General features: G+C 35.9%; 1 protein-coding gene across 1 annotated transcript in view; it reads left to right on the forward strand.

The window, feature by feature from the left end:
- ODAD2 (outer dynein arm docking complex subunit 2) overlaps window positions 1–17,052 on the forward strand; it is a 72,446-nt gene extending 55,394 nt beyond the window's left edge. The window contains exon 19 of the mRNA XM_057374172.1: window positions 16,337–17,052. Coding sequence (XP_057230155.1) covers window positions 16,337–16,450 — 114 coding nt within the window. The 3' untranslated portion in view covers window positions 16,451–17,052. The remainder of the gene's footprint in view (window positions 1–16,336) is intronic.
- Window positions 17,053–18,574: the final 1,522 nt, after the last annotated feature.

The following is an 18,574-nucleotide window of genomic DNA, read 5'->3' on the forward strand; positions in this document are numbered from 1 at the left end:
AATTGCTTGTCCTATTGTCATATTTTTAATTAGCTGAGCAAGTGCAATTGCTAATGGAATTTCTATCTTTTTAATTCTTAAATTACATTTGTGTGTCAGTTCTGATTTTTTTTTTATTTTTGAACTTCCTTTTTGGACTAATTGCAACATGCTTCAGAACAAAATTCAGTATTCCAGTAATATCTGTATGAATACTTAAATCAGGTAAAATAACTTCCCTGTTTCTGTATAAGCCCTGTTTGAACATCAGAGACTTTCATTATTCTGTTTGGCCACAGTACTGCCCTCAAAGTCCATATTTGGCCAATTTTCTACTTTGATTTTCATGTATTTTTTTTGAAACTGATCCCCAGTTTAAACCTTTGCATGCTACAAAGTTGGCCTTCATGCACAGTAGTAAAAATCACCAGTGAATTTAGCTCTTGTGATATAAGCTGATTTTTTTTCAGGTGTTGAAATCAGATTTTAATTTTTGTCAAAACACTTTATAAATGTCAGATGACTTAGCTCACATTTTTGTAAGAATAATTCAGAATTCAAAAGCAGCCACAAAATGTGTTCAAGCATTTTATTGTTTTAGAAAGGAAAATTTGCAGAGACCAACACACTGACTCTTCTTGTAATGCCTTTAAAACAAAATATTGCCTTTCTACAGTAGAGGATTGCAGCTTTGACAGAGGTAAGATTCATTAGAAAACTGAAGGAGTTTACTGGCTGAGAAAGTGGTAAATACTTTTGAATTATAGATGCAAGTGTACTAAGATATGTGAAAAGGATACCAGTGGCTTTGATCATAAAGGGTGAAGCTAAAAAATGCCTGTTCTGCCACCCAGTAAAATTCTACCTTTGAAAGTACCTGATCAGATGGTACATAAGTATTCTGAAACATTCACCATTTTCCCAGTGAGGTGATTTCCAGTATCTCATATGAAGATCCCTCTATGGTTTGACTTAAAGTTTCTGCTTGAATTCTGAACTAATTAACTAAGAAATAGTAAAGTTATTAATTTTTCTATTTTTGCATTTATTTCTGTGATGATGCTTAAAGGCATTGATCACAGATAACGAGTTCACTTTGCTGGGGAGTGATGTCTGCCTACATGAGAAAAAGATAACTCTAGAAAACCTTCATTTTAAAAGTAACACACAACGAGGTGAAGGTGAACAAACAGAGAGGAATGGAGTGGTAGAAAAATTGTGTAAAAATATTTGTATGGTCATATTTGATAGTTAACCAAACCAGGACACATTTACTGCTAATTCATAGCTGCAACTCAATCATCTTAAGTAAAATGTAAATAACGAATACTGACTGTAAGCTTTTATAGAAGTCTAGAACCACTGGATAGTAGCCAGTCACCCAGTCTTTAAGGCACTCACACCATATGGGAACTATAACTGGTGCTGTTGGCAGGATTTTGCATATCTTGTCTGTGCTGAAGGCTACATAAAGTTGAAGTAAATTAGTCTCTGTTGAGCTTTTGTATTGTTCTGAGCAGCTTTTATTTTCCAGATTTATATAAAGATACTATTCTGTGCTGCATTGTGAACAAGTCCGTTTTCTCTTGTTCTTGTTCCACTGTGCATACAGAACACATAATTTTTGGGCTAGAGAAATCATTAACTTAATTATTAAGGTACATACCTGAAATGCAGATGATCATACTTTTCAATAATGTTCTGATATTTTTTATTATTGAAAGTGTCTATCCAATATGCATGATCTTTAGCCTTACTCTGTGGTCTGGTTTATGCTATTATGTGCCCAACATAAAAGTACTCTGTTTTCTTAAAATTACAAAATACTAACAGATGCCTTCTAGAATATCAGATGTGGTAGCTTATAAGAACATCACCAGGGATGCTAAAAACCAAATTTGAACTGCTTGGTACAATAAGGTGAGCAAAGAAGACACATGCCCTAAGAATGGGACTTCATTTGTGTAATCATACCTTTTAATATTTTTTAATTAGTCCATCAGATTTGTTCTGACTTTTCATCAGGCTACAGCCTCAAGAGATGCATGGGAGGGGAGGTGGAGAGAGGGTGGGTGTGTTCAGCTTGGGCTTGTTGGTTGCTTTGTGGGTTTTGCTTTTTCTTAGCAAAGAAGGCATAACAGCTGAATTCTGTGTTGTTCATAGGAGGTATTTGTGCTTTTTGAGTTCAATTCCTAGTGATAGAAAGGTTATGCTCTTCCATTCCCTTGTAATAATTCAAGATAACCACAATTTATGAAAGTTATTGTGAAATTTAGGTTTCATATTTGGAAGGTTTTTTTTTATAATGACTGTATTAAAAAATACAATTTCTGTAATTTATTGTTCAGAGCTTCCAGAAATCTGGTCATTGTTTGCTAAAGTCGTAAATCCCTACAAGAAGTTTTGGCTAACCATTTTATGTTTCATAAGACCATCTTTGTGAAATAAATAGATATAAATTACAAAACATGAAGACAATTACTAGTAATTTCTGAAAACATTCTAAATCCAGCCTTTTATCACATACTATATTTATCTGGAGCATAGAAAAGGACATACAAAAGCACTGGCATCTACTTCTTTAGGAGTATTTGGCAACAGGTTTAATTGTTTTCTTGTGGGGGCCTTTGGTGAGAATGTTAAATACACAATATGGAGTAATGCGTTATAAAGCAAGATTTAACATATATTCATAAATCAATCCAAAATATATAATGTAATATCTGTGCAATAGTACTATTGGGGTGTAATAGTATGTATTTGCAATTTACATATTTATGTTGTAGTTTTAAATTTAGAAGAACCCCCTTTGTAACTGTAATGGTGTGTTCTATTCAGGCCCCACAGTTCAGGCTGGAGATACAGCGTGTCTGGCACATACTCCAAGCTGATGCCTGTTGCTTTTTATAACATTTGTTACAGTTCTTGGACATCAAGAAAGAGGGCACTAGATTCCAAAATTTCTGCATCTCTGTTGTCTACAGAAAGAGTGCCAAATCCCGTCACCCATAAGTGTATTGATCGTATAACACTTAAATTTTGGATATAAGCAATTCCCATAAACTAAGTCCCACATTAGCATATTTTATTCCATTTCAGAAGGATTAATGTAAATTGACTGTGTTATACCAGTTTCTATTGTGTTAGCAACTGCCAGGTTGCTTTAAACATTTTGCTCACAGTTTCAGCTCCAGGAAACAGGAACCAGTAGCCATTCTACCTTCATAATAAGTAAAATGTCACCATTCATAAAGTAGGGGTACTTTTATGTAAAACATTTTGCTTTCGCACCATTGACAAAGGTAATGAAGTTTGGCTTTAGTAGAGATTAAGCCTCAGACTTTAGATTAGTTTTTTCAAAATTTCACATTACTGAAGTTTATGATATGTAGCAAGTGTTCTGTTAAAATCTGGATGATCGTGGATGGGAAAAAACAGCAGCCTAAGGGAGATCAGCTTATTTTTGCCCAAACTCTGTGCTTCAGGAGATCTCTAATTTTGTAACATTTGGATAACAAACCTAGAGGCTGGCATAAAGCTCCTCTTGGCACATTTTAAACATCTTTTAGTCTTATAAAAAGAAGCTTGTCCCACTAAGCTGTACGTTTGTTGGAGCTGTTTAACAGTAGCTGTGCCCTGCAGCTCTTTTTGTGATAAATGAGCCATTTCAAATAAGGGCAATTGCAGCCAACTGTGCAGAAGGAATCATTAAAAAAAAATTTAAATAGACATTTTTGAAGCTTAAAAATGCACAAACAAAGTATGTTAAATCAAAATATATGCTGCTCCTTTTAATGGAAAAGATTGCTACTGGCTAAGTCTGCCAGCTTCAATAGGTGTGCCAAAAAGCCAAGGAATCTGGCAGAATCCGCAGATAGCAGTTCCATCTTTCATCTATATTTCTTTTMTGTATTTATCTTGCTTTAGAAAATGCAGAGAATGTCTTTTCCTTCCGACTTGGCACTATTTCCAAACCACAGAAATACACAGAGCAGCTTCTTGCAATTGTTTAGCTCCCTGCACCAGTCTTATCCTTGTGACTGTGTGAATCATTTCTTTCTAATTTGACAATAATAAGAAAGAAGAGCATTAAAATGTTTTTATGTTTATGGAATAGTATCTTAGCTGAACTGTCAGATATAAAATTAGTTTTCTTAATTAAGAGACACTGGGCTTAATGTGTAAGGACAGAATGCCAGGTAATTATTTTTGACATTCAGCTGATTAAAAATAGTTTCCTTGTATGTAAGACTATTCAAAGAATCTGAACATAAGAAATACCAAGAACAAAGTTCTTCCTGTAGAATCAATCACTCAGTTCTGTTTGGCTTCAAGCCCTACTCATTGTAATCTCTCTTATGTCGCAGTTTCTAAGAGCACTCTGTGGTATCTTTTAAGTGATAGGGCACATCTTACTGATGTCATTTTCAAGGTAAAGATGCTAAGGAAAGGTCTATTTGCAGTGTGTGCACTATGGGATGGGCTCTAGTGTTCATGTTCCTGGTCAGTGTTCTGTACTTTGGCATCAAATCTGAAAACCTTACAAGGCTGCCAGGCAGCACRAGGCTGATGAGAATTCTGTCCCGACCAGAGTGAGGACAGGGACAGGGTATTAATTGCTGATCCAATTATGCTTTATTTAACAATCAATTGCATGTAAAATCCAAAATGTATCTTCTCCTGGACTATAAGTGAAAGTCCATATGATTTAATTATATTAAAAATTTTATTCTGATTAATTTTGCTTTTATCTGCAAGGATAATTATTGGCTGTAGTCATCAGCTGCTAATCATTGCAGAATTTCTTGCCATAATTTATGCTAATTCTTGATCTCTGGAATCGTTGAAGAAAAATTCTAATGTTGAAGTAAGAGAGTATTAGCCAGTAACACTAATTACCCAAAGAATGTGATACACTGCGAATTACATGTTACCTTTGGATTTAGGGAAACCGTAAAGCTAGGTAGAAAGTGCCTTTAGGTTGATTCTAGTCTACTCATTGCATTTGTGTTGAAGATANAAAAAAAAAAAAAAAAAAAAAAAAAAAAAAAAAAACCTCTCCATGACATAGGGCTGAGAAAGCAGAGACTCAGTTTCCATACTGCTGTACAGGTATGACAGCTCCAAATACTGGACTCAGGCTCTGTGGAAATTGAGAAAAATTAAAAATATCAAGAAGGTCTTCAGACACTTAAAATCGAAAATTGCTCCTCTGAAGGTCCTGTCCTTCACCAATTCTTGTCTACTGTCTACCCTGGCCACAGGTATGTGGGATGAATTCAGGTTTATTTGCTCTTTTCATTTCATACATTGTCCCTGTGCAATCTGCACAAATGCAGATTCATTAGACTGGATTAGCACCTCAGAATTCCAGGGAGACATAATTGCTGGACTCCAGAGAAAGTATAGGCTAAGGGAATGTGATATATTTAAAAAAAGGTTTGTCATACTTTTGCACTGGATTTGCTGAACACTCATGATATAGAGAATGTTTTATCAGTCATTTGCTTCTCAGTGTGTTTTGTCTTTCCATCAGTTGATGACTCTATTTCTGTGCAATAATCTTGTTGCTGTTTGAAAGGGTGGAATTGACCATGCTTGGATTTTAAGAAAGCATTGAGCACCATTCTTCACCAAAAACTCTTAAAGAAGTTAAAAATCTATGTGATGAGAAGGGCAAGTCCTAGAGAGGATATATAACTGTTTAAAACTCAGGAATCACAGTGTTGGAATTAGGATAAAGTTTTGGAGCCAGGGGATCTTGCCATTTAGTATTTCATAAATGATAATGGGAAGGGTGGTGAATGGTGAGGTCACAAACTTTGCTGACAATACAGTTTTCCATGGTAGTGCAGACAGAGACAATTGCAAACTGCAATTCACAATGCAGAGCCATCGAGATCAAATCTCCTGTGCAAATGCATCACAGCTCAGTGCAAAGCTTTTCCCTTTCATGGATTTACCACACTGAACAGTTTTGCACACTACACACGCAGCAGATGCAGAGGGACTGCCAGTAACTATTGAGTAGAACTGAAAACCATATGTTTGGGTGAGGCAATAAAGTCCTTGCAAAAAATTTGGACATAAAAATTGTAGGATACAGTTAGGGACACAATGAAGCCCTGACTTTCTTCTGATTGATCGGGCTGTTTCTGTTAATCTTTCTGCTCTTGGTGTTGTAATCCAAGAATACTCATAAAATTTGCAGTTAAATGTAGGAGTTACTTGTCTTTAAATTTTTGTTGACATCCTGGGGAGTGGGAGAAGAAACTGATAGTCTATTTAGTTCTTCAGCAGCAGAAATGCATGTGAGAGAATTGTATTTTGAGAAATCACTCAAAATTTTGCAAATTTTACAATATTCTGCATAAAGATGCTCCTGTTCAGAGAAGGAAGTTAAGTTCCTTAACTGTCATCATAAATCAAGCCCATGATGCTTGTGCAGTGTTTAAATGAACAACTGGCCTGTTTGAATGGGGAGCTGATGAAGAAGAGAGTACATTCCCCATGTGGGAGTAGTACTTTTTCTTACACCAGCTTCCACATATTGTTTTTATTTAGGTGGCAGAGTGCCCCAAACATATTCACTCAAGAATATCCAACATGCAGCTAGTAATGTTCTTGTGCTTGCACTAGTGTGGTGAAATAATATTTGGGGTAGCTGGTTAATTCCAACCATTTCATTCTACCCAAAACACAAAGTAACCACCACATCAGGTTTAAATTTTGATTCTTTTTTACCTTTTGCACTGGTAGCATTCAGGTGGAAGGTTCACATGATTTTTTTTTCTGTGTTAAAGCACAGAGTTGCATGATTTTAGAAAATTAATTTTTCACATCTTCCCCCGCATGCTTTAACCAGCTTTAGCAGAGCTTTTATGCATGTGGTACAACCTCCACTTGCCCAAGCACAACTATAACATTCTTTTTATAGAACTAAAAAAGTCCAAGCAAATGAATAAGCCAAAAACATTTCCAAAACCTGAAGCTTGCAATTGAAGTTGAGAAGGTAAAAAAAAAAATTGTGGAACAGGCTTTTGCTCTAATCAGCAAAATGTTTTAAATTAAACTTCTATTAATTAATTTTTCATTCCCTATTTCCTAGTTAAATCTTTAGAGAGGGAGGGAAGCAGATCAAAACCTCTAGTATTTCCTGGCTGGCATGCACAAGTCAGACAGGTATCATTGCTTGCCTGTTTGCACGCTACACAGTATTTTTAAAAGTTTCTGGTCTTGCAAAGCTTCCAAAATTCAGCTGCCGTTCAAGCACTTTGTGACCAGAGTCCTTAAGTGGCTTTGGAGAGATGTTTTGCTTCTTTTTAAAAAAAATATCTAACTCAGCTTTAGAAAACTGTATGTAAATCATAAATTCTTTGGTTTAATATGGCCTGATTGGAGTGCTAATTCMAGCAACTCCCTTTGTTTTAATCATCAAAAAACCRAAGCATTTGTTKGTCACRATAAGTGTACATGGTAATGTTTTTGCACAACSCAGACTTTAAAAAAGCACAAAAATTTTGAGCACTTGTAAATATATTTTATGATGACTGACCAGAGAGTTCATAAASAAATTTGAGTTAATTATAGGAAGTTGACTCTTTAGTATAAAATAATTTATGTTTTTTTCTAATAATAAAGAAGTAAATGGTATCGTATACTTAATTTTCTGTTACCATGCATTTAGACCTATATGAATGAACATGTGGACTATGCATGTACCTTTGCCAGTGAGCAGCCCCATATCTCTCCTTGCTTCATCACATTCAGTTTCATATTTGTATGAATAGAGCTGATCTTTGTCCATACCATCTATACATTTATTTACCRTGTTCTAATTGAACATTTTCTAGTACATTTACTAGTCTAAAATCAGATTACATGTTGAACAGTACCACTCATCTTTGTATATGTAAATGTATGCACTGTTGCCACCCCCACATCTTAAAACATAAGACTATAGAACAGTCTTCCTGTGTGCCACAAAACCCCCAGCTTTAAAATACACAGGCTCATTATTTAAAAAAAAAAATGTTTCTGTACAAATTCACAGGGAGAGCATCYTGCTTTTATCTCCAGACTTCAATATGTAAGGTTTACTAGCAAAAGCACTTCACTGGTTTTAATGATAATGGTCGTATATAGGAATAGAGACAGACCCTTAGATCTTTGGGCCTAAAGCCATATTAACTTTACAGATCAAAATCAGTACTTGCAATTGAACACAGAAGAGAGTTTGAAGTCAGTTCATGCATACCAGTARAACTAACATACTTTTAAAATACTGGTACAATCAGATTATGTTCTCAGATCCCTATTCTCAGGATAAGTTGCACTTGAGAGAAATATTGCAAAATTTGTCCCAAATCTGGAGACTGTAGTGTCCCTTTACTGCAGTTCAGGGTTGTCTTCAAAGATAGAATAGTAAGAGTGAATTTCAGAATATCAGTTAAACCAGAGGGGAAAAAAACCACATCATGTTTTCAGGGCATTGCTGAGAAATCAGGCAGAACCCTTCAGAATGTCAGGGTTAATGGACAGCTTAAACCTCATGTTTTTCTGCTGACTTGCTGCTGATAGTTCATTTGCAACTGCCTTTGATTAACTATCATATAATCTTCATATGATACCTAGAGATAGACAAAGTTATAGTATTGGTATCCATAGTAACATTAACAAATTTGAAAATCAAAACTGAATTAGAAATTCTTTCTCAATTTCCTATACTACCTCCTTAATAATGTTTGAGAAGGAAAGTAAAAGTCATGCTCCTGCAAAATGAAAAGGAAARCAAAGTGTGAAAAGGCAGGTAAGTATAGAAAAAGAGGAGGAAATACAAGAAGAAAGATTGATCAGGCTTGCAGTGAATTAAAGTAAGGATTGTCCCCAATATGTTACTAAGCCAAAGTAAATTATGAAAGGGACATCCATGACATAAGTTTACTGTTTTGAATGTCCGAGTGAGTAAGCAGGCTCATCATTTAATCTTAATAAAGTTAATTTCCAGTCAAATGAAAAAACAATTAAATAGCACTTAAAATTACAAAAAAGGTCTTTTTTCTCTCTATGCCACCACAAGACTTTATATGTTAATCTTCTTTTGAGAACGACAATGAAATAAAAATAAAATAGAGAAAGTGGTTCAAGTAAAAATATGCTGTGAAACCCTGGGCTTCATCACTTTCGGATTATCAGATCTGCCTACTGTTTTTTTGTGGGATGAACTTCATATCCCATAAGACTTTTTGTACATTGGAATGTTCATGATGATTGAATTCTTTCTTAAYATTGCACCAAACATCTTACAGCTGAATGTAGATTGAAACTGTCTGCCTTTAAGGTCTGTAATTGATTGCATATAATCATACCCTTTAAACAAAGATTAGAAATAATTTTGATTACTACTTTTATTTAGGTACTTCACCTTTGCATGGTATTTTTAATTTAGTTAGATCTACACCTGAAATAGTAGTCAATATTCCTCTGAAATCCTGTAAGTAGCGAACTGAGATGGAAAAACCTTTACACTTAGTGTATTTTAAAGTGTTCTGCAAATTTGCAGTTTTTAAACCGTTGTACATTTCACCATTTGGCATTTTGTTGACTTTCTCTTTGTCACTGATATTCACAGTTCTCTGGTCAATTATGTCTTTGTAGAGAAGGAGGGCATCCTTCTCTAAATGACTATATAGAAGTAGACAATAAAACAGATGAGGTGGAGAGARAGCTGTAGAGTTTATTCATATTTTGTAGCTATATAACATTTGCAGAGTGGGTGTGTGTACTGTATTATAATTCCCTTTAGGCATTAAGGTTGTATGTATTTCTCAAAGTAGTGCAATGCAACATTTAACCTTATTGGAGAATATGACAATATATTCTTATTTTGTATGTTACTATTTCGTGCTCAAGAGATTTCTTTTCAAGAGTGCTGTTCTCATTCAGATGTTGAGGAAATATGGCCCTTGTCCCAAATGCCTTTCAGTTTAGTTGTAACAAAGGAGGGGACTAAGCAAAATAGACAAAAATGGACAGACAGCAGGTAAGAAAAATGGAAAAATGAAGCYACACCCAGAAGGATTTTAAACTTCAAATCTCTCACACTGTAAAATCAATTGTTGCTCACTGAAGCTGTTTATTCTAACTAAATAATAAACATCTGATGGTAAGGTACCAGTAATCATATGTTCAGAATCCTTCACTGACACTATCAAGCCCTACTCTTCTTTCTCCCTCATTTCCTGGTATTTTGTGGGAKTCATCTTGCCAACAGTCATTTTGTCACAGGCAGTCACATAGGAAAAATGACTTGCCAAAGACAAATCACCTGTCCTAAGTCCTGAGATAGGTGAGATGGTTTAAGTGCACAACTAACTGYAGACAACTTTGTTCTCATCCTAACTTAAAAGCCTTCACCTCTTTGCAGGATGTGCACAGGTTTTCCGGCTCCTGCACTCTTTCACTGGTTTTCTGAGGGAGGARGGGAAAGATGAGAAAGAAGAGATAGTTTCTGGCCAGCCTGCTGGCCACCACCACATTCAGGTGTACTTTAGKCCAAGCTGCATCCTTTGGACCCCCCAGCCATTCTTGAGTGATTCCAAAAGGTTGTTGTCCTTTTCCCATGGCCAGAATGGAGATGTGTTTCATGGGAGAGAGAAAAGACAGAAATAGGACAAGAAAGGAAAAGAAGCCAGGTGTAATCTTCCCAGAATTTTGCCCACCCCAGCCAGAGAGCTTCAGTTTTACCTCTTCACATTCAGAAGTGMACTAGGCTGCACCAAGGGTTGCTCTAACTTTAGTCCCAGGGAGGACAATGAATGTCAGCCCTGCCCATCTTCTGCCTTTACTGGAATTTCTTGGTACAGGATTTTGTACAGCTGCTAGCTCAGTCTTCCCTGGTGTGTGGGGCTTTGGTTTGAAATTTATTTTCTTTGTGCCACCTGAGGAAAAAAAAAAAAAAAGCAAGCAAAACCAAGACACCCCAAAACTAGCATGAGCATCTTCTTAAGAGTCTGGTATGATACGTGTTGTCTTACCCTTTCGTTCAGCTGAAAAGGGAAATCAGGAGACTGGCCTGAATTTCAGTTTAGAAACAGTGACTTAGCTTAACCTTCATTATGCTTTGATTGTGGAGTATGTTTTATTATTTATAATTTAATTTTATGAGAAGTATTTTCATAGAAATATGTGTAACGTAACACTCAAACTAGGTGCTTTAATATTTTCCAGTGTGCAATATGGTGTTGAAAGTAAGAAAATGCTGGCTGGATCTAGACTGATACTTTCTTGGATAAGCTTTTACCATATGCTTTTATTTAAAGTATTTTTTATTTCTTTTAGGTTAGATTTATAAAAAACATGTGAAAAATGTCTTTTTTTGAAAAAGAAGTGTTACACAATTAGAGAATCACAGTGCTAGAAATTTAGCATCCTTCAGGAAATGTTGCATGTAAAAGAAGCCAGATACTAAATCTAAATTTAAAGGAAAAAAAATGGCAAGTTCTRCCACCAACTGGAAATGCTATGTCAATCTACAAGATGTTACACTGAAGTATATGCCTTTAGTTCCAGGAATTTTAAGCTCTGTGTGAACTCTGACTAGCTTCCCAGTATAGATATGAATCTTGTTGAAGGAGTTTGTCCATATTTCCTTCTGATTAGAAAAATTCAAATAAGATTTGTTTTACTGGGCAGAAAACCTAAAGCAGCCAGGATGAAAAGGACATTAATTATTTTTTCTATTGTTATTCTTTATTCATAATTTTCTTTCATGTTCACAGGACTCTGGAGTATYGAATAGGCTGATCTTTTATCTGTTTTGTGTAAGCAGGGGAGCCTCTTTCCAACAACCTTGTTCTACACTTTCCATTGTTTTAGAAAACTTGTGGGCACATCACATGATWAACCCCTTTTTTAAACATTATTCCATGCAAACCTGTATACTTCCTGAAAACATGAGACCCTATGCTTCCTGCTTCCCCAATCTGAGTCTGGAGGCTGTGGTGACTGTGGCTTAAGGAATGTAATTCTAGGTTGTTGTAACAATTATTGTAACATGGAGACCATCTGAGATTTTTTCAGATTTAGGGTTTGTTGGTACAAAACTTACCTCTGTTTTTTTTGCTTTTAAATGCCCTTAGTCTGCTTCTTTTGTAGAAGTGAAAAATTCAAGAAAGACATCACTTTTGGCCATGATACAGGCTAGAGACTGACAYCCTGAGGAGCAGTTTCACTGAATAGGGTGTGGAGATTTTGTAGACAAGCAGAACATTATCCAGCAATGTGTCCTGACAGCAAACAAGTCACAACACTGGGCTTACAGCAGGAGCACAGCCAGGAGGTTGAGRGAAGTGATTATTCCCCTTWGTAGTCATTAGATCCCACCTTGAAYTATGCACCCAGCTTTGGCCTCCAATGTGGGAAARATATGGATAAACCATAATAGGAGGACCACCAGGATGGTCAGGACCTCRAGTACTTGCTCTGTGAGGAGAGACTAAGGAAGTGGGCTTCTTCAGCCTGGAGAAGAGAGAGCTTTAAGGGAACTCAGTAGCAGATTCAATTCCTACAGGGAGCTCAGTCATCAAAAAGATGGAGCTAGGCTTTTCACAGCGATGCCTGGCAAAAGGATGAGAAGCAATGAGCATAAACTAAATTAAGAATCACCGAGCTCAGGGAAAACCTTTTTCTCTACCAGGACAGTCAAACACTGCACTAGGTTGCCAAAAGCTGTTGTGCCATCTCTATCCTTGAAGTTTTTCAAGATCAGACTTAAAAACTTGGGGCAACCCGGTCAAACCTYGTATCTGACTCTGCTTTGAGCATGACACTAGACTACAGACCTCCTGAGATCCCCTCCGTTCTGAATTACTCTGTGATCGTGCTGTCATAATATAGTATTGCAATAATGGAGTAGTAATAGCAAAATCTTAATTGCTCTGAATATTTAAATGATTTGGCTGTGCATTGCTTTTGGAATCCAGAAATGCTCATATGCCCTGCACGTTGTCCAAACAGCTTGTATTTGTGCTTATTTACTGGTATGACGTGCAAACTGTGCAAAAAATATTGGACTCTAGCCTTAGAATATAGATACCTGCCAACAGAAAATGAAGGCTACATGGTGCTGCAAATGCTTTCTCTGTCTATGGAAAGTGCCTTTTATGTGCCAGAAAAAAGCATTTGTACCACATGCTTTTTTACTGCTTCTCACATCTGTTAACATTTACATGTGTCAGAAAACAATACCTGAGCAGAAAGGGAAGGGACACATGAAGTTCAAGGGCATTATATCAAGAAAAATGACATGTCATATTGGACTAGTGCATTGGAATTAAAAAAAAAAAAAAAAAGGATTTCTTGGATTTGTCAAATATACCTAATATGTGAGTGTAATTCGTGTGTACTATCTTTGAATACATTTCCATACCTGAATTGAATGACACAAATTGCCAGTAAATGAACCCATGAAAGGGTCAAGGAGTGATAATCAGGAGGTGAAAGAATTATAAATATTTTGGTTTATTAAAAAATAATATATTTTTATTTCATTTAAGGGAGGATTTATATAAAAATCTTCAAAGTTGGATKCCTAAATACAGAATTACTACTTCTRTTGAAATATTTTGCATTTTTGATAATCTTCTCTTCAGCTGTCTTTTTGTTAGCACAAAAGGAGTAGGTTAACTGACAAATGTTGCTGTATCCTCAGTCCTCAGAGGCAGCTACTGTATTGGGCAGTGTTTCCAAGAAAATGAAAATCCTGAGACACAGCATAGTACTGGATTTTGTATGACGTGGCAGTTCTTGCAGATGTTACCCCTGGCAAGTGATTTAGAAGAACAGCAAATTAGAGAGAAACTGATCCTTGATCCCCTGAACTCAGAAGGAAAAAAATCAGTATTTGATACTTTTGTAGAAATTGGTGTTAGTATCAGTTGCATTTGTACCACTAATTCTTTAGGCATCTATTTGGGTCCTTTGAACCACTGTCATGCAGCATTCTGTTCTTTGATGCCTCACCCTGATTTTCCAAAATGCACCTGCAATAAAGCACATGGACCCTCCCCTACAGCTMTTATCATTGAATAATACTGAGTTCTTCGTGGAAAGTGGCAGAAAAATAACTATTCTCCCATGCCTAGAAAGAAGTGATGGCTAAAATAAGAGGTAATTAACCTTGAACTCAGTCCTACCTAATGTTAGACATAATAAAGGCAAAGGTCAATTTTTGTTTTTTCCTATGTTCCTACTACATAATGTATCTCCAAAACACTGTTTCTGTGATGAACATCTGCTCTTACAGATGGATACAAGTCTTATCTGAAATTATTATGGATGTTAGGGTTCCACACTCACTACACCAAAAAAGCATTAGATCTGGGAGATGCAATGAGTAATTGACTAATCATGTAAGGCATATAGTTTTYTTGCCCCCAAATTTAAAACCCAGAGCTTTACCAAAGCCACCATATGAGTGGTATGTCCATATATATTTTAGGGTTTGAGTCAGGGATTTGAAGGATCTAYAGCAGTTTTCTTCTCTAAGTTGCACGAGAAAGTTGTGAGGCACCCAAAGAATCACTTGGTAATTTAAGCTGATGAGAAATCAGCTCGTGGCAAATGGCAAAGAAGAGAGATCTTTGTCCAACAGTTAAGTATTTGGCAAGACTTTCACTCTGTGCTTTGTTAAGCAGCTTTATCATTACAGGTAGGCATGTGGTCTCCTTGGTCCACTTGAAGTCAGTGGTGAACCTTCCACTGTCTTCTCTGGTTGCTGACCCTGGCCCAGGTTTTGCTCACAAATGGGAACATAAACATTTCTCATAATTTCTTCTTAGGTCATTTTAACTCTGGCATATCCTTTCAGAAGTGTTCATATTTTAAGAGTTCTACCTAGCTTCTTGGACCTAGACATCTGCTAACAGTAACGGAGATTTTAAGAAGAAGGAATGCTAGAAAAAAATTATCATTGATGCTTAATTGATATAATACTCTTTCTGACATAATTCACGCCTGTCACAGGCAGTCTTGCATGTTGCCTGGAGGGGTCAAAGGGTGAAAGGTGACTGGAAAGATGCTTGTTTTGTACATTTGGCTAACACAAATACTTCCTCAAGAACAAAATGCTTTGATCTCCCTAAGCAAATGCCATATGTGTGCAGCTGTGGCCCATGCCTCACGACTGCTGGAAGGTTAGGAAAAGGTAGCGTATGAACTTGATGTCTGCATTCAATTTATGCTTTTATATTTAGCAGTTCATAATTTTGTGTAATATTTTAGCTGTATGAAAAATATGCACCAGAGTTGAGTGATAACAGATTTCTCTGTGGTTTAACTCAACATTGTTTGGGTGAATACAGATTCCTAAGTATTGCAGACTGAAAATACAGGTTTTAATTAGAGCTGTCTGAGCTTCAAAATACCTGAACGCACATTAAGCCTGGCAAATTTTCAGAAATCTGGGGGTTGCGTGGAGCTGAGTTAAGCTAGGCAAGAGTCTTCTCTTTTCCAGCTATAYTGCATTTGCAGTTGCATCACTGACTTGCAACACACTGAAGTGAGATCCAAACTCAATATTAATGGTTTTCTGATARGTAAAAATGTTTTATCACCAAGGCCTGTCTTGTGTCATATTTGTGTTAAACAGTACCTTACTCTCAGGGAATTTCTACTACAATTTTGAATGACTTCCAGAGTAAAGGGTCTACTCTTCAGACTGAAAAGCTGAATCAACTCTAAAGGTTTTGTGCCTTTCTTGAGCTTTTGTTTTTCACTTTTACATGCAAATGTTTAAGACAGTTATGTTTAGATCTATATCCCTCCAGATGTTTAACAGAGTTAAGAGTTGTTTGCTGTGATCAYAAAGAAACCTACTGCAGTCAATAGGACACAAGGGTACATCATATGAATCCAGTTTCATGATCAAGACCCAAAAAAAAGCATGGCTTTGTTTATTAAAACTCCTGAGCAGGTGCAATGATACCTGTGTGCCTTGGGGGGAATATTGTGACTCAAATAAAATGTGCAATTTCACTTACAATAAAAAAATATAAGTCACAACCAATAGACGGACATGGAACAATAACCAGAAAATAAGACATGAAAATATCAATTCACAGGTACAAATATGATAAAATACAATGCATTGCACTTTAATGTGGATGTTAATACATACATGTTTACAAAAGTATACGTGTAGTAGTTACATATGTACAATGTGATGTTGTTAATGATTGTTAGTATTTTGTTTATCAAGCGTGTGGATAAATTCATGCAATTGTTCTAGATATGATTTGAACATTACTGAAACAGAAGCACACTGATTTGTTTTTTTTCTCCTCTGTGTTTTTGCTAGCTCCTACTGCCCATGGTAGGCTCCACAGATGACACTCTGCAGGAGGCAGCAGCTGGTTGCATAGCAAACATTCGCAGATTGGCTCTGGCAACAGAAAAAGCAAAATATGGCTGATGCTTCAGCAGCTTTTACCAACACACTTGTTTAGCAATTCAGCTACATTTAAATACACGATTACTCCTTCTAGCATCTGTATTTCATAGCAGAGCTCATCTATCTGAGGATAATTTATTAAAAACAAATCTGTGGAAACTTATGTATGTTTTTATGTTACTGGTTTGTCACACCGAGGTTTGATAAAACATTCATACCTAATTTTGTGTGGTTTTTAGCAATATATCCTTCAAAAGACTATCAGTTAAGATATGTCAGACATTTTTGACAATTGATACGCTTTTATTTTAATTCATTGTAGATATAAATGTTTTTGTTCATCTGTGACATTGCTATAGATTTTCCTTGTGTGTGTGTGTGGTTATGCAGCAATTTATGAATGTCTTGAACAATTCCCTGCATTGTAAACTTGTCCAGTCATCCTCTCATTATGCTTTTGCGTGTTTGATCACTTGTGAATCACAGGAGAGCAGAAAATGCAGATACATGAGTTTCACATCTGGTGTTGCACAAAGGACTGCAAACAGCTGTAGCAATAGACATCACTCCAAATTTTCCATTTCTACCCAACGTCAAGCAAAATAGTGCTTAATTTTATAAGTAGCTGGTGAAATGTGTTTTAATCAACATGTGTTTAACTCTGAATAAAGAGTTGGATATTAGATTTACATTTGCACATTATCTTTTTGTGATTTTTTCATTTTTAAACTGAAGACAACATTGTATTGATGTAGTTACTTTCTTTTTCTCCATAAAATGAAATGCAGAATTACAGTTGYTTTCAAAAAAGCACAGAAATTATTATTGATATTATAAATTACAGACCCACTGTACATACCACACTCAACAATAATGCTAAGTCATTTCTTTGAGAGCAGTGATGTCCTAATTACACACACAGACTGCTGACAAAAATGAAAAAAAAGCAAATATTTAAATTATTTGCATCTGTCAAGGATTAGTTTCTCAATTATTTTTAATTCCTTTAATAATTAACAATTTTCTTTGTTTAGGAGCATTTTGTAACTTCATTATCTTCCTCYAACTAGCATGACTTCTCAAGGCAACTAACTTTCTTGCTGACAGAAGCTTCTAAGGAAGACATAATGCCAATCCACCTTTTAATTTGTGTTTTCTCTGAAGTAGACATGAACGCTCATTTAAAATTTCATTTTGGAAGACTTGCAGAGTTCTGAAAAAGGAGAATTGCACTGGGCCTTTAGGGAAGGTGTAGAGATTATTTTAAAGGAAGCCAACTATGGACAGATGCTGACAGTGTGGAGATCAAAATGTCAATCCAAGYAGTATTTTTTGATCAGTGCAAACACCAACATAGTCACGGGGTCCATCACAAGATCCATCAGCATCCAGTGACCACGTAAATGCTATTTTAGGTACTCTCCAGCTCTGCCCCATAGGCCTGGTATGTTATTTTGAATAAATGTGTCTATAATATTATACTGATGTCACAGCTGTAGTAGTATCATATGCTTTATTGCATGCCCAAAAATATTTCTAAAATAAATGCTAATTGCCAAATTCTTTTGAAAAAGAAGAGGCTTGATTTTATTTTTGTCTTTTCTGTGAGAGAAGCTGTGGATACAAATAGTTTGTCACAGTCTCACTTATGAATAACATGTAAAATGTTAGCTTATTTTTCTGACTGTTGAGAGAAAAAAAACTCCCTGAAAATAACTCTTGTCCTTAACATGACCTCTCAAGGCACACTTGACTGTTTAGCGTGGATTTCAAGTAGAATAAGTTCTAAAACAAGCTTAATTTTATGATACAGGTGTCAGGGCAATAAATGTCATGTTTCTGACAATGAAATGGCCTCAGTTTGCCATTCTCACTCACACTGGTAGCCCTTATGCCTCCAAGTAGTTAATCTGAAGCCTTTATTTTAAGACCTCAGCCAGTTAATCCCAGATTTAAACTAACTTACTTGTGCTGTTTTCTTTTCCTTTACCATGCCTGCAGTTTTAAAGTTCTGTACAAGGAAAAGAATTGTTGAAATCAATACAGATCACTACACAGGCAAAGAAACAGTATAAAAAATACATCTTTTTTGGCCAAAACTGGTRGATTCCATGTAATTAATATAAAGAGATTTAGTTGTTGGAA

Source organism: Malurus melanocephalus, unplaced genomic scaffold, assembly GCF_030028575.1.
Source record: "Malurus melanocephalus ecotype Western Australia unplaced genomic scaffold, MMel_1.1 scaffold_218, whole genome shotgun sequence".
In the NCBI taxonomy this organism is placed as follows: domain Eukaryota; kingdom Metazoa; phylum Chordata; class Aves; order Passeriformes; family Maluridae; genus Malurus; species Malurus melanocephalus.